Consider the following 16,851-nt stretch of genomic DNA (forward strand, 5'->3'; position numbering starts at 1 on the left):
AACTTGAAAAGATCACTTAATTCAGATAATACACGATACTGGTTATAGAGAACACACAAATTGCTGGTTCATTCAATTTATAGATATTAAAATCCACACATTTGGTGCATCTCTAATCCATGCACAAAGCAAACAACAGGCTACCCACAAACATACAACATATTTTCTTAAGCGACGGACTACACATCCATGGTGAAAAAGTACATTAAAAGCATCTGTATGTTCAAAGGGGACCGATGATGCTCATTTTTCAGTGTATTGTATTCCACCCACAGCCCACCTCCAGGCACGCCCACTCTGCTGTGATTGGTCACACTGCCAGTGAATAGAAACACTTCCAGTTTGTGCCGCCAACTTCATAGGCATTGATAATAAACGCTTTTAACATACAGCCAGGAAGTAGAGACTGGACAGTCCAAAGTTTCTCAAGAAAAGACGCCTCTCAATGGTAAGTAGCTTTAGCATTTTAGCATTAGGTTTTCTACAGCATCGGTAACATCTAATGTGTTTTGCGGGACTATCTTGGACCATCTTGGTATTGGGTACCAACTTCAGAGCTACTGGATCTGCATTGAAACAAAAATCAACTGGCCGACCTCGCACTTCTAGAACTGATTTAATTTTTAAAACATAATGAAACAGAATGGCATTATATGTACTTTTCCAAAATAAAAACACTTTTTTGTTTCTTTACTTTCTTTGCCTTTTATTTAACCTACAAATGTGTATGATCATTTTGCCTGATCCGTTATATAAGGAAGTCCACCCCTCTGTGACATCACAAAGGGACAGTTTAACCACGCCTTTTCAAACCAAGCATTTTGAGCCATCCCGAACTTCCTTCAGAGCTCACTTCCAAATGCACAAATCCAATTATCTGACACTTTGGCATGGTTTAACACCAGAATACAACATTCTAGTTAGATTTATTAGGGCAGAAAAGTGGAAAAAGCATCATAGGTCGCCTTTGAAACGTTTAGTATATCTGTATGTGGAATAAAATTATTAAACAAAATGAGTGAAGAACTCAACGTAGAAATATGAGTCGAATGTACAAAGTTGCAAAGGTTCTCCGAAACTTTGTGTATGATCGAGCTGGCTTAGATCAGAGTTGATTTGAGTGGCTCAGCAGCTGTTAGCCTTTTTTAGTCACAGGAGCATCCGTGAGCCCTCACCGTGGACCCGTCATTTTCCACTCGGGAGTGGGCGACTCACAATGGCTGAAATAATCACAATGTACAATATAGCGATGTCTGGTTATGTAAGTATCCTAAGTATCGTAAAATAATGCAGCTATTGGCGACCCCACGCAGGCTGACTACATGAATATGCTAAATGAACCCACACCAATGTTGGCCTTTCATGCCCAGGGCAAATAATTCCCCGTTGCGTGTTTGGGAGGAAGCTTCCCTCCACTTGCTGTGTTTAATTCACAATTCTAAGTAGCCATAAGAATGGATAAAAAGCTAATAGGCTTGCAGTGTTGCAAAACAGGGCAGGTGGTTATCCCGCTGCCATTGGAGAGGAAGGGATGGAATTCCAGCATAACAACTGAATTGCATGGCGAATTAAATAAACTTCACTCACCAGAATTCCACATGTCGTTCCGTCCTGTGATGCCTTCCTTTGAGAAACAGCACAAATGGTTGAAATGCGAAGTATTATTCCTATTTACCACGTGATGTTTACACTTGGCTTTGTCGCCTACAAATTATTGGAATGCATTTTTTTCGAAAAGCGCAAAAAAAAAAAATCCAACGGGTGTTCGGTGTGGACTTCTTGTATTCTCAAGGCGGTTGCTGAAGGCTTGACAATCCGAAGATGAGTCGTCGAGCCTCGGTGACAGACGTCCGCGGAGCTCCCCTTCGTCACACGATGCCCGCCGCCGTCGCTTTACTGTTGTCTACTCAGTAGACTACTCGATTCCGGGCTCCGCGACCTTCCATTCATGGATAGGCCAATAATGTCAGTCATTTGGTAGTATTATTTACAACGTATGACTCCTTGTGTGGAAACTAAGCCGCTTGATGGTGCACACTTGCCACAGGGCTCGTCATCGTCAGCAAGAGCCTGGCCGAGAAAAACCGTTGCTTGGTTCACCACCAGGGGGCGGCAGAGACGCGCATATTGTAACCAATCAAACAGCGGTGCTGCTCCGATGCTGCGTTCAGGCGCTCAGCCTTGCGGTCGGTGTTTCTACATTTCAATTTTTATCTCTTCTGACAACTTGGCATTCTCCGAAGCGTTGTCTGAGTCATTCAGGTGTTCGTTGGCTAACCTCAGATCGGCCCGAAGACGGGATCAAAGACCGTACTCAATACTTTACTCAATCATTCATTTATAACTTCTTATAAACGTTTTATTGTGGGTGTTTGTTATGTCTCACTGTAAATAAACATACCCAGAACTTTTGGACAAAATCAGCAGGTGATCAAGTCATTATTTCCTCCACTACATATAACAATGAATCACCACACAAAGATGAAAAGATGTAACAACAGCATTCACACTACAAATTTAAATAGTTTTACTTTTTGAATCCTGCTCAGCCATAAATTACTAAATGCCATTGAAGGCACCATAGTATCATGGCCCGCTGATTTTTTTGACATTCCATTGCAGAGCGATTCGACAGGCAACCACATTGTATGCCGTCCCCGTTCATACAATCTGTTAATATGCGAGATCACACTTGTTCATAGTCAAAAGAATGGCTTCAAGCCTGATGAACCCAACAACCCCAATGAGATTTTGGTGTAATTTCGCCCTCTGGTGGTTTATGAATAAACGGAACAATTGAATTAGACGGAAAAAACATGCATTTATTGAGAAGCTTCTCTTTCCACAAACACAGCTCTGTATAAAACGGTCTTCACGGCAATGAAGACACAACATACATATTAAAGAGCAATAATATTATTCCTATGCATTTAAATAGTTGTAACAAGAGACCTTGTAGACACATTCAACATAAAGAAATCACGCATATATGCAACATTGTCAAACAAAGCTCAACACAGTGGACAGATATCAACCAGCATCAGATAGTATTCTAATTTGGAGCAGTGTTGTTCCACTCAACTCACATGTCAAACCTCCTGTTTGTGCATTATGATAAATACAGTGGTACCTTGGTTTGCATTATTAATCTGTTCCAAGGGTCCGTTGGAAAACAAATTTTAAAAACCAAAAATACATTCCCACCCTAAAAAAAATATTGACACAAAACACAGAATAATTGATAATAATTCTAGTTTTACATGGTGAAAACAATGTGGAAATACATCCAAGTAATAAATGAAGTGGACAAATTGACATTGAACTTTTACCTTATTGAAGACTCTTGTTGGCAAAGACAGACACCACCTTCATGTATCGCTACGACTTTTTGAATTTGCATTTCTCACCTTTCTTATCAACGTGCTGGCACGATAAACTGTTTTTCTGCCCCATTGTGGGTTATTTTACAGCCATATTCAATTTCAAAAAGTGTAACTGTGTCAGTCAGAAAAGGCCGACAGAGGCAATCGATGAAAACTGAGACACATTTTTGGCAATATTTTTTTAAACTGAGGTACCACTGTAGTTTATATCAAAGTCAAACTAGTCAATCGTCAAGCGATGTTTGTAAACAGTACGGTGGTGCATTGGGTTGTAAGGAAACAATGACTGCTTCTGGTATGCATAATTTCACATCAATAATTGTCACAGCATTAAAAACATTTACCTTTCATATAAAACATGGTGTTTACATTTAAGCATCTGTAGTACCGCAAATGTTTCTTTTGCCAATTACGTTTACTCACGCCTTCACAAAACCAGCTGTTTTTGGAGAACATTGGATATGGTGCAAATGTCTAGAACGTTTACAGTGTTCTATCATAGAGGAACTCCATTTACTTTGAACAGCTTTAGAATGGAAGACCTACTCCAGCTTCATGTTTCACCGTGCACTTCACCTCTGAAGCGTCTCTTCAAAGGGGACCTATTATGCTTTTTCCAATTTTCCAACCTGTGAATGTAGAGGGAATCTTGTATTCCCGTGCTAAACCATGGCAAAATGTCAGATAATGAGGTTTAAAGATTTGGAAGTGAGCCCTGGAAGAAGTTTGGGATGGCTTAAAACGCTTGGTTTCAGAGGGCGTTGCAAAACTGTTCCTTTGTGATGTCACAAAGGCTTCCTTATGGGCGTGGCTGTGTATCATCTTTCACCTGTCAATGGCATCTCCCACGGGACTGTTTTTGTGAACATGAAATATCCGCCAAACTGTTGCTAAATCCAGAAGTAGTGCGCTCTCGCCAGGAAAGGTGTAATCACGTCGAACGTGCTGCACGTCGACACGGCGCCTTCACATCCGGCTTCTGAGCTCCACAGGACCAACGCCGCCACTAGAAAGTTTTCTGTGCGGGTTATTGTGTGTAGCTGCTCCACAGCTCAATACAAAAGGTGGAAAAATGAGAATAATAATAATAATAGGTCCCCTTTCTGAACGCCACACTCAACTGAATTCTATATGACTTTCATAACCACTTCCACATTTAGTATTTCATGTCAGGTTTACTCATGACTGAGCCAAGAGAGAAAGGAGGATGTTTCAGTCATAGCTCCAGAGCTTTCCAACAGCCAGTCAGATGCAACTCAAGCCGTTACCTCACACGATGAGGCTTGAATTAACTTTCCAGTGGTGGCCTCAGGGGAATGCAGCCATCCATCTCCAGAGACTCGGGCCAACCTTCGTATTTGTTGCCGATCTTACTGTTCTTCATACGCTAATGAGAACAACCAAACATGTCAGATGTCAACAAAATTGAGATATACTTTGTTACTAGCATATTTTACTACTTCCAGATCAACAGCAAGCAATGCACTTACATTTGCTATTATTAGTGTTATTGTTATTAATTAGTACACTTACTCCATTCTTACAAATAACAGCAGTAGCTGTGGCAGGGGGCCTGGGGGTATTATACTAGTATTTATTCAACATAAGACAACTATAAGATAAGATATGCCTTTATTCGTCCCTCAGTGGGGAAATTTGCAACTATGAATTTAAGACAAACGGTATTAAGATTATGGTCACACTGCAGGTCAATTCCAATTTTTTTGCTCACGTGATCTGGCCCTGATTTTTCACGAAAGTGTGAACAGAACAATTAAATGTTCTGTTCAAATGCGACTCAGGCCTTATTCACATGTAGATATAAATCTGATTATGTACCCAAGCTACTAGAATCTGAATGGTGAAGTCGCATATACAGTGGTATGAAAAGGTTTGGGCACCCCTGGTTGTTCTCAAAATGTTCCTCTATAAATCCCTGGTTGTTGGGATCATCCATTCCAGGTAAATATATCATATAGCAGACCAACACAGGCATAGATGAGAAGGGAAATTAACTTTATAGGATTTAAAGAAAGTCTACAATCATTATTTAAACTAAAGTAGGCAGGTGGATACATTTGGGCACCCTTGTTGTTTTATTGATTAGAATACCTTTAACACTAATTATTGGAACACATTAGTTTGGTAAGCTCATTGACCCTTGACCTGCATACACAAGTGAAGCCAATCATAGAAAGGGTATTTAAGATGGCCAATGGCAAGTTGCATCTTCTCTGAAGAGTAGCACCATGGTAGCCTCAAAACAACTGTCACATGACCTGAGAGCAAAGATTGTTCAACATCCTGGTCTAGGGGAAGGATACAAAAGCTAGCTCAGAGATTTCAGCTGTCAGGTTCCACTCTGAGGAACATAATGAGGAAATGGAAGACCACAGGAACAGTTCTAGTTAAGGCCCGGAGTGGCAGGCCAAGACCAGCTCCAAAGACCTACAACGCGATCTTGGTGCAGATGGTGTCACAGTGCATCCTTCAACTATTCAGCTATTCTGGGAGAGTTTCTGATCACATGCCACAAACGGAGTGGCTTGAGGTATGCTAAAGCACATTTGGACAAGCCAGCTTCATTTTGGAATAAGATGCTGTGGGCTGATGAAAGTCAAATGGAGTTATTTGGACATAACGCGGGGCGGTATGCATGGCGGATGAAGAACACAGCATTCCAAGACAAACACCTGCTTCCCACAGTAACATTTGGTGGTGGTTCCATCATGCTGTGGGGGTGTGTGGCCAGTGCAGGTACTGGAAATCTTCTTCAAGTTGAAGGTGGCATGGATTCCAGTCAGTATCAGCAGATTGTTGCCAACAGTCTTCAAGAATCAGTGACAAAGTTGAAGTTGGCTGGATACTTCCACCAAGACAATGACCCTAAACACTGCTCCAATTCTACTAAGGCATTCATGCAGAGGAACAAGTACAACGTTCTGGAATGGCCATCTCGGTCCCCAGACTGAAATATTATTGAAAATCTGAAAATCTATTATTCATTGGATACATCAATTCCAATCAATAATAGATAATCAATAATCAATCAAGGGATTTATAAAGGAAAATCTTGAAAATGATCAGGGGTGCCCAAACGTTTTCATACCACTGTATCTAACCTATACGTCATTGAAAGGTGTGCTTTTCTGTGCTTACCAAGGCTTGGATAAAAGGTACTCACCAATGTAAGCTAAAGTTATTTGCCATCCAAACATGATTTGTGTCAGTGAAGCAGTTCACGTCACTCCTGGCCTAAGTTCTCCACAGACTGTTGCGGTTAATCTTAATGATTAAGATGAATCGTAATCATTTGGTTAAAAGGCAACAACCTGTTATTTAAATCATCTTTTCATCATCAGTGAAATAACTGGTTGTCTGTAATCTAATTATAATACATCTTCAGCTACCTGCCAGTTGACTCTCTCTGCAATCAGCATTAAAATCATCATCATCATCATAATGCGTTTTCTGTTTGCTTACTTGCCTAACCTTTGAGACACTTTTTTCTGTGTCATGCAAGGATACTGTTTTTATTTCATAACAACTGTAAGACCTATTCTTCTTTTGCACTCTTTACAATTTGGAGGTGATAAACCTGGTCCACGTGAGGGCTAGCTCGAAGGAACATCTGAACTTGACCTAAACAATACTATATATTTTGTGACAATTTGAAGTGCCAAAGTCCTCACTCTACAATTGAGGAATATACACAGTACAAATGTACACATACAGTGAAGAAAATAAGTATTTGAACACCCTGCTATTTTGCTATTTCTCCCACTTAGAAATCATGGAGGGGTCTGAAATTTTCATCGTAGGTGCATGTCCACTGTGAGAGAGATAAACTAAAAAGAAAAATCCAGAAATCACAATGCATGATTTTTTAACAATTTATTTGTGTGATACAGCTGCAAATAAGTATTTGAACACCTGTGTATCATCTAGAATTCTGACCCTGAAAGACCTGTTAGTCTGCCCATTAGAAGTCCACCTGCACTCCATGTATCATCCTGAATCAGATGCACCTGTTTGAGGTCGTTAGCTGCATAAAGACACCTGTCCACCCCATACAATCAGTAAGACTTTAACTTGTAACATGGCGAAGACCAAAGAGCTGTCCAAAGACACCAGAGACAAAATTGTACACCTCCACAAGGCTGGAAAGGGCTACGGAGCAATTACCAAGCAGCTTGGTGAAAAAAGGTCCACTGTTGGAGCTATCATTAGAAAATGGAAGAAGCTAAACATGACGGTCAATCTCAATCGGAGTGGAGCCCCATGCAAGATATCACCTCGTGGGGTCTCAATGATTCTAAGAAAGGTGAGGAATCAGCCCAGAACTACACGACAGGACTTGGTCAATGACCTGAAAAGAGCTGGGACCACCGTTTCCAAGGTTACTGTAGGTAATACACTAAGACGTCATGATGTGAAATCATGCATGGCACGAAAGGTTCCCCTGCTTAAACCAGCACATGTCAAGGCCCGTCTTAAGTTTGCATATGACCATTTGGATGATACAGAGGAGTCATGGGAGAAAGTTTTATGGTCAGATGAGACCAAAATAGAACTTTTTGGTCATAATTCCAATAAGCGTGTTTGGAGGAAGAAGAATGAAGAGTACAATCCGAAGAACACCATCCCTACTGTGAAGCATGGGGGTGGTAGCATCATGCTTTGGGGGTGTTTTTCTGCACATGGGACAGGACGAGTGCACTGCATTAAAGAGAGGATGACTGGGGCCGTGTATTGTGAGATTTTGGGGAACAACCTCCTTCCCTCTGTCAGAGCATTGAAGATGGGTCGTGGCTGGGTCTTCCAACACGACAACGACCCGAAGCACACAGCCAGGAAAACCAAGGAGTGGCTCCGTAAGAAGCATATCAAGGTTCTAGCATGGCCCAGCCAGTCTCCAGACCTGAACCCAATCGAAAATCTTTGGAGGGAGCTCAAACTCCGTGTTTCTCAGCGACAGCCCAGAAACCTGACTGATCTAGAGAAGATCTGTGTGGAGGAGTGGGCCAAGATCCCTCCTGCAGTGTGTGCAAACCTGGTGAAAAACTACAGGAAACGTTTGACCTCTGTAATAGCAAACAAAGGCTACTGTACCAAATATTAACATTCATTTTCTCAGGTGTTCAAATACTTATTAGCAGCTGTATCACACAAATAAATTGTTAAAAAATCATGCATTGTGATTTCTGGATTTTTCTTTTTAGTTTATCTCTCTCACAGTGGACATGCACCTACGATGAAAATTTCAGACCCCTCCATGATTTCTAAGTGGGAGAAATAGCAAAATAGCAGGGTGTTCAAATACTTATTTTCTTCACTGTATGTATACCTGCTCAAACGGACTCTTGTTCTCTATGCCCTTGGCGCCAACAAACACCCAGCTGTCCCGAAAAGCCAGTTCCTTCACAACCGTGCTCCCAAGCTCCTCGAACAGTCGCCGAGACTCATCGTTCAGCCTGCCGCCAGAGACAAGAGGAAGATGTTTACTCCAGGGTTCTTACAGATGAGCCTGAGCCCTTTTAGAATAAATGTTAACAATGTCATAAAAGTCATCTACAATATCAACTCGGGTTATTCAAACACTTTTACGACCTGTTTACAGTTCAGGCACTATAATGGTATCAATTATCATATTATTATGTTACACTTGATGTTTAATGGCGAGATAAAGTGTCTTAGTTGATAGACAGTTGACAACTATGAATGATATATGAAGAAGACTTTGATATGGGCCCAAACTAATGTCTGGGGAACCTTTTGTTTGTTAATTCTTCCTATTTAATGGTGCTTTCATGTTACTTTCTGAATAAACGTACAGGTATTTGGTTTGTTGTGCTTCTTGTATCTTTCTACTGCTGTAACATCTCATCTCTGAATCCGTTGAGGCTCTAGTCCTGATCCAGTCCGGCTTGCCTCAGTGTGGCACTACTCACACTGACCTCTGTCGGCACTGTGGCGACCGTCCTCTCCGGCAACAGAAACCACGCTTGCGAGAGCAGATATTCGTGTGATAACTCGCTTTGTATACAGGAAGTATATGATATGTAAATGTTACACATAGGGGGGAAAAGTGGGCTAATAAATTGACAATAAAAGCACAAATACTGCGGATTTCAGAAAACAGCAGATGGAATGATACAGCACTCTACAAGAAGCAATGAAGTCTGTAAAGTTAAATAATAAACTATACTAACTAATAACTATAATGATGAAAATGGTAATGTTAATGATTATTATAATAATAACAATAATAATGGTAATAATGATAAATATTATAACAATAATGATAATAATAATACTACAATGATAATAATAACATGGGAAAACAAGACTGGCATGAACATGATTATATCTTACAAAAAGGGGTAGGCAATTATAAGCTTTTGCTTCAGCCTACTCCTTTCGGGCTTGTGATCAGATAGTTGAATACAGATGTAAATAATGGAATCATTTTGATTGATGTAAGAAATGCACTGTAATGTCATATTTGCCCCAAGAAAAAGTTCTTGTCAACAATAGCCGTATTTGCCTGCACTGCCACGTGTGTCATACATTTATGTGTTTTTTTTTTGGACTTCATACAGTGAGCAAGTACTAAACCGTTATTATTATTAAATAGCAATGAATTACTTCATATGGTTGTTTGTTCTCTGAGGGTACAATGTTGATAGATATCGTCCAAATCTGCAACTACATATCGACGTCTTGTTTTCAGGGGTGAGAGTGGGTTATGATAAAAAAAAAAATCGGAAGGGGAGCCCATGGATTTTAGAGATTATTTACCCTAAAACCCTATAATTTTAACATCAAAATTTTACTAATGTTGTTGAAATATCATTCTCTGTTTGCTTACAATACACTAGAACTCTCTTCAAGTACATAAATAAGCACCAACATTCATTCATTTTCTACTGCTTATCCTCACGAGGGTCGTGGGGGTGCTGGAGCCTATCCCAGCTGTCTTTGATCACGAGGCGGGGTACACCCTGGACTGGTGGCCAGCCAATCACAGGGCACATATAGACAAACAAACATTCACACTCACATTCATACCTATGGACAATTTGGAGTGGCCAAAAGTTCCATCTTGACTGAAACAAGTGGAACTCCGCCAAAAAGCGGAAAACTCCCATCCCTGTGTATTGATATGATGACATGATACGAGAGTGCTCCAGCATCTGAAAAAAAAAGTTAGATCCCAAATGGATTGTTTCCGTTGTGCCGCATGGAGCTAGTGTGAGCCTACAACAGGGATTTCAATCTTGTGGATTGCTTCTCGCGGGCATAACAGAGCTGCAACAGATTCAGTGTGATCCCGTGTGTTCAGTATTATAGCCTGTAATGTTTTGGACTAGTAGTGATGTACGGAACAAGGGATTATTACTTCGAGGCTGGATCGTCAAAAGAGGCCACGAACACCAGCGTTCCCTCATGGAGAGGCCGTAGAAACTTCAACAGGTCTGAAACATCTGATGACAAACAGCATATGATTCACATTATGGGGGTGTCACAACATGTCATCACAGAATAAAAGGTGACAAGATTTCTCATTCAGAAAAAAACTCTCGTGGGCACTTAATAATCTAATAGTTCTTCTTCTTTTTCATTGTACTTTCCTTAAAATTAATGTGTCGTAGACCCAATCTCATGTATTGTCTCATCTCATGAGACCCTTATTACATGATAATAACAACATCAACTTTCAATACCTCCTGCCCACATGTCGAAGCTCTTTGTTTCCAGGAGTTCCCCCGTGACCCCTGAAGAAAAAAACGAAACTTGTGTGACGATTCAAACCACACTAGGATATACAGCCCCCCCCCCCCCATTGCGGTTTGAAAATCGCTAGCTCTCTGTATCTTGGCTTTAAAAAAAATTAATAAATGATTGCTGATTTGTGGTTGAATATGGCCTACTATTCATTAAAAATAGGGATATTCCCACCAGGGTTTTATGCTTGTGATACCGATCTCGGTAATCCATGAGTGAAATCGGCCAATACCGATCGCGTAAATGTTTAAATGTAATACTGGCTATAGTAAGGCTCACTTGTGATCTCTTGTGAGATCTACTTTTATCAAATTAAAACGACCAACAGCTACAAATTTTTCCTAACACTTATTTCCATAGCTTACTTCAAGCCAAACAAAGCTTGTTTTACCAGAACTAGCCGACAAACTGTTGCTGAAGCAACTCTCCGTAATTGAGACTGCGCCTTATAATCCAGTGCGCCTTTTGATGTGGAAATACGGTAATTTGAATCCTACTTTGCGGAAATTCACTTATCTCGGGTCAGGTCTGGAACCTATGAACCACACTAAACGTGTGAGGACTGTAGTCATTTAAAAATGGGACATGGTACCATTCACCAAAGCGATGTTTAGTCCTCGCCCGATGTTGTTCTTCACACTGCTTAACAACCTGTGGGAGAGTATGGTAGTAGAGAGGTTAAAACACCATCAAATACTCAACACCTCACTGCTTACCTTCTTACCAACCATAGACACCATAGCTTTCTACAGTGTCTCCGAAAAGTGAGTGCACCCCATACGTTTGTCTAGCTTAGTGTGCAGCTTGAATATCAAACAGCCAATAATATCTAAAAAGCTGGCAACACACGAGTGTGAACATGTTCAAGAGATCAGAAAAGTCAAAGGAAACTATCAATACAGAATCTCACATCTTATCCTCCAGGCATATTTTGGGCCCAATGACATTGGCAGCTCCAGACACCAGACGAAAAGCAAGGTGTTTGGTGGGGCATGGCGCTGAGAGGCCACATTTATAGCGCCGTGGTCGCACTTCAGCTTCAAAATAAACAAAAACATAAAATGCTGCATTAGCAGAATGTTGCTGAAGATGGATCGGATAATAAAAGTACTTTCTTGTACATACCAGGTGTTGGTTCTTGACTTCCACCTGAAACACCTGAAAACAGGAAACAAAAACAATAATTGGTCATGCTTTTAAAGGGAAACTCCACTTTTCGGAATTTGCGTGTCATTCTGGCACGAGAAAATTTGTTAATATGACCTAGCTAACTATAGCTATTGTAAGTATAACATGTTATGAAGTTCTTGCATGATCACAGCATGTATATCAAACGCTGTTTGTTTGATATTTGCTGTTTAGGGTTTTTTCATAGACAAAATAGGTGTGCCCCTATGACGTGTATTCTAAGCTAGCTCATTGTTTTCTGGTGTTGTAAGGCACAGAAAAGGGAAGCAATATCTGCTCATGTTTCATATAAGGATTGAGAATGATGGGCAGTCACAGTTTACACTTTATTAGATATACCTGCACAATCAGTAAGAGTCAGTAATCTTTAAAGAGCTGTGAGGAGAAGTATTACTCAAATACAATTTTATTAATGTGGTTGTAGATTTGTGTGGCTGCAGAAGACTACAAGGTTTTGTTAATATTTTGGCCATGCCTAATACTGTAAAAAAAATGCAGTCGAACACTTGTTTTCGTGATTAATCTGTACCAAAAAATCTGATGAAATTCAAAATATACCAAAACCGAATAAACTTTAAACACATAAGGATTGGGAATGATGGGCACAATTTTGCACAAAAGTGCAGTTTTCCCTCAACTTACTACCAAATAAGGGAGATTGTTATAAAAAGAACAATAAAAAGGACTCACACAAACACGCGCACACTCAGCACACACAGGCAACACCACGGTCACCCCCCCCCCGGCACCCGGGGCGCAATGGAGCAGGGGGCCCAGAGGTCCCAGACCTACAATCCAAGTCCCAAGACGAAGAGAACAGGACTGCTAAGGGACAAGAACCCCCCCCCCCCAACCCAGCACCAGGACGACAACGGTGATGCAGACAAAAGAGCGGGCAAGGGGGAAAGCCAGCACATGAGCAAGCGAGCGGGTGATCAGACGAGCAGCAAGGGAACGCACCACACCGCGCCAGCCGACACCCGCAAATCCAAAGGAGCGGAAATGCCATGGCCCCAAGTTGCGCGGAGGCCAAGCACCAGAGCCGAAAAGGCAAGACCAGCGGCAGACCAACCGACGGACGCCACCAGCCACTGGGAGAGCCCGTCCCCAGAACCTGACAAACACCCAACCGCCCAGCAGAGCAACGGGCCCCCGGCAGTCCACTCAACCACCCCCTGCCCGCCACCCGTCCCCAAATAAGACCAAGCCCCACCCCAACACACAGCCCGGTCCCCGGAGCAGCCAGCACAGCGCTAAAACCCCAAGCCGCCACGCCATGCAGGCCACTAGCAGCATGGGCCCCACTACCCGGAGACTGCCGAAACCCTCCACAAGCGCACAGAGGTGACCATGATGGCAGCACCGCAAACCACACTCCTGGTGCAAGCCCTGGCATCAACTGGCGCCAGCGGGTCCCCCCGGGAAGGGCAGGCAAATTGGACAAAAACATCCTACAACCCAGGCCACCCCAAGCGAGCCACCGCGCCCCAGCAGCCAGCAGGCAGGAACAACCAGTCCCCACCCGGCGGACAGATGCGGGACAGGGAGAACATACCACAGCCCAGCCCGCCACACCCATGTACAGGATGAAATGGTATTTGGGATGTATACACACATGTTTTAAAATCATAACCAAGTAGCAAATTTATTTACTTTATTAAATTATTATTTCTACTGGCTGTCCTAACTTTCACCCCTTTATGGTGCCCCCTGCTACCAGTCAGCTTATATTAATATCAGAAGTGAAACTATTTTGCTAACATATAGAAAACATTTGAAACCATTCCCATTAATGCCAAAATCCTTTTTAAAACAATGCATCATGCCCTTATCTCATTTGTCTTTAGTTTGACGACCTACTATTAAAGAAATGGTGCAGAAATGAACCGCCTCCTCCTCCAAACAAGGTGTTTGCCAGCAGCCAGGCGAGTCCCACGAGCAGCAGCACTGCCACAACTCGCATAGGGCCTGTGGAGACCAAGAGAATACAACCACTTGGGTCACATATCTTTTTATTTTAAACACCCGACAAGAGTGTCCATTTAGTGACATGTAAACCTACCTGTAAACCTCATGATTGGGTCTGTCTTCCACCTAGATAAAGTCGAAAAAAACTGCTTGAGTGTGGTTGCTTTGTGTTTACACAGTGCATTTTTTACCAAGAGGCCTGTTCAAAAACAGGTTTCCATTCTTCATGACACACGACACAACACAACAGGCACTACTTGGGACACGTGGCACGTGTACTTGGCCTCATAAAATCCTGTGATTTAAGTCTATAATCTCTATACATTTCTGAAATCAACACTATTTTAGCAAGCACATTGCATATTGTCATAAATATCATTATTTGACCAGATATTGAGGAAGGGAGTTTTCCTCCACCTTATGATAATATGCTGCCTTCTGTTTGATCACAGGAATTAGCATGAATTCAAATGTTGGTCATGCCTTAAACAAAGCACTCTGAAGAATGCATGAGACCTGAAATGTACCTTGATCCAAGCTTGTTTCTTATATTATAATCCTAAGGAACACATTTTACTCTTTCTCAGAAATGTAGAGTGTTTTCCGTGAGTAAATGATTTTCTTGCAATGTTTTGGATGAGAGCTGTATGGATAGATTGTGCTGTATTAACATTGAAAAGAGTATAAATGCGGTATATTTGGGCTAAATTATATAAACACTGTATATAGTAAATGATACTATAGCATACATATTATATCACATATAATATATATTATTATCCACAGTATGTACACTACAATAGTCCAATCTATATCAATATTAAGTGGTTAGCATGTCGGTCACACAGTCAGGAGATGGGAAGACTAGGGTTCGATTCTCCGCTTGAGCATCTCCGTATGGAGTTTGTATGTTCTCCCCGTGCGTGGGTTTGTTTTCTCTAACATTCCAAAAATAGTCTAAACTTTACAATGACAAGAAAACGTAAACACAATTAACTGATGTCATGAAAGTAAGAATACCTGTACCTACCAGATACCTGACGTGTCGCAAGTGTTTCTCTCGGCGGCGATCGGCTTTCGATGGAATCAGCAATAAAGGAGCCGTAGGTCGGCAACCAGTAAAGTTTACCTACTTTTTTCGCTGCTTCCTCATTTGTAGCTCACATACTTCCAGTGAATACGTGTATTTTACATAGTGGAGGCGTATATAGCCTTTTTCTCTTGGGTTAGCTATAACCGACTATTTTACAATCATGTCACTTGTCTTCCGGAAATCCTGCCCACTCCCAAAACACACCAGCTGCACTGAGGCTTCTCTCCTTCTCTTCTCCTTCTTCTTCTGCTTCTGCTGCTTCTCTTCTTCTTCGTTGTTGTTTAACAGCGGGGTCTGACTATAATAGTGCACTACCGCCACCCTCCGGATGTGAATGATGGCTATAATTTAGAGGCTACGTCCATAATCAGGGCGTAATTTGCACGGGGGTCATGACCCCAGTAATAATCAGATCCAGTCAATATAACCCCCAGAATATAATCACATCATCCGAGTTAATAAAAATAAACATCGTTAAGCATCTTACATATATTTCATTAACATCTTGTTGATTTTCTTTAGTTACACCATTTGCCAGCAAAACAGTAGCATGTTTAATCATCCGGTAATGTAACCCCCCTCTCTCCGCTGAATACTTGGTATTACCCTTTTCTCCCTAATGTTAGCTATTTGCTGTATGTTTGAGAGTGATGGGATTTTCGACTCTTTTGTGTGATCCGGTTCATTTGAATTGAAGTGAAAAGAGCCGGCTCTTTTTGGTTTGCTATTGGCTTCTTTATTAACTTTAGCTTTGCTTTTAAATATTTTAAAAGCAAAATTTTGATAGATGACTTGGTGAACTAAGTATTGCACTCGACTGAAAAGAGTGATTGTTGTTTATTTTATGGAAAGTTCAAAAGGCTACAAACAATAAATATGCAACCAAATTAAAATTTCAACCAAACCGCGTTTGTGTGTCGTCCTCTTCTCTCTCTTCTCCGTTTTTTCCTCCCCCCTGTCTCTCCTCTGGCTGAGACACAGAGCAAGAGCTGCCTGTGTGCACTGGTGTACACTCACTGCATGTCCTCGCCCCCCTCTTTCTCTTCCAGTCTCTCCTTCTCGGAGCAGTGCAACCAAACCACACTACAGACAGGTGAAAAAGAGAGAGCGACATTGGAAAAGAGAGAGAGCTAGGGAAAATGACAACAATAGCCGACTATCATCGTTCATTTTTTCATTGAACCACCTCGTCCACGAACGACCCATCACTAATGTTTGACGTAGATGGAGAAAGAAAAACAGAGCAGAAACGTGAAAAGAACACTGAAAGCTGACAGACAAAACTTTTTCATTGTTGGTCGACACCTACGGCTAATAAAAAAAGACAAAATCTTGACAAAAAGAGGTAAATAGCCGTATTAGCCGTAGTTAGGTGATAATCCGTGACGGGAGTCTGCAAGCTAGTTGTTTGGATTGCCAGTGTCCTGTAAA

General features: G+C 41.5%; 2 protein-coding genes across 2 annotated transcripts in view; both read right to left on the bottom strand.

Moving 5' to 3' along the window:
* The window catches only part of wnk3 (WNK lysine deficient protein kinase 3), a 62,761-nt gene extending 60,667 nt beyond the window's left edge, over positions 1–2,094 (bottom strand). The window contains exon 1 of the mRNA XM_058085130.2: positions 1,588–2,094. The gene's annotated coding sequence lies outside the window, so the exon portion shown is untranslated. The remainder of the gene's footprint in view (positions 1–1,587) is intronic.
* Positions 2,095–2,784: 690 nt separating this feature from the next.
* fam3a (FAM3 metabolism regulating signaling molecule A) lies at positions 2,785–15,653 on the bottom strand. Its single transcript, XM_058085149.2, has 10 exons — positions 15,358–15,653; positions 14,422–14,453; positions 14,220–14,327; positions 12,297–12,329; positions 12,082–12,208; positions 11,764–11,822; positions 11,111–11,161; positions 10,786–10,870; positions 8,731–8,857; positions 2,785–4,770 (listed from the first exon to the last, which is right to left on the bottom strand). The coding sequence occupies exons 2-10, from the start codon at positions 14,432–14,434 to the stop codon at positions 4,672–4,674; spliced, it is 702 nt and encodes a 233-aa protein (XP_057941132.1). The 5' UTR covers positions 14,435–14,453; positions 15,358–15,653; the 3' UTR covers positions 2,785–4,671.
* Between the last annotated feature and the right edge of the window lie 1,198 nt (positions 15,654–16,851).

This window comes from Doryrhamphus excisus, linkage group LG17 (genome assembly GCF_037039965.1).
Source record: "Doryrhamphus excisus strain RoL-2023G ecotype Guam linkage group LG17, RoL_Dexc_Guam_v1.1, whole genome shotgun sequence".
Taxonomy (NCBI): Eukaryota; Metazoa; Chordata; class Actinopteri; order Syngnathiformes; family Syngnathidae; genus Doryrhamphus; species Doryrhamphus excisus.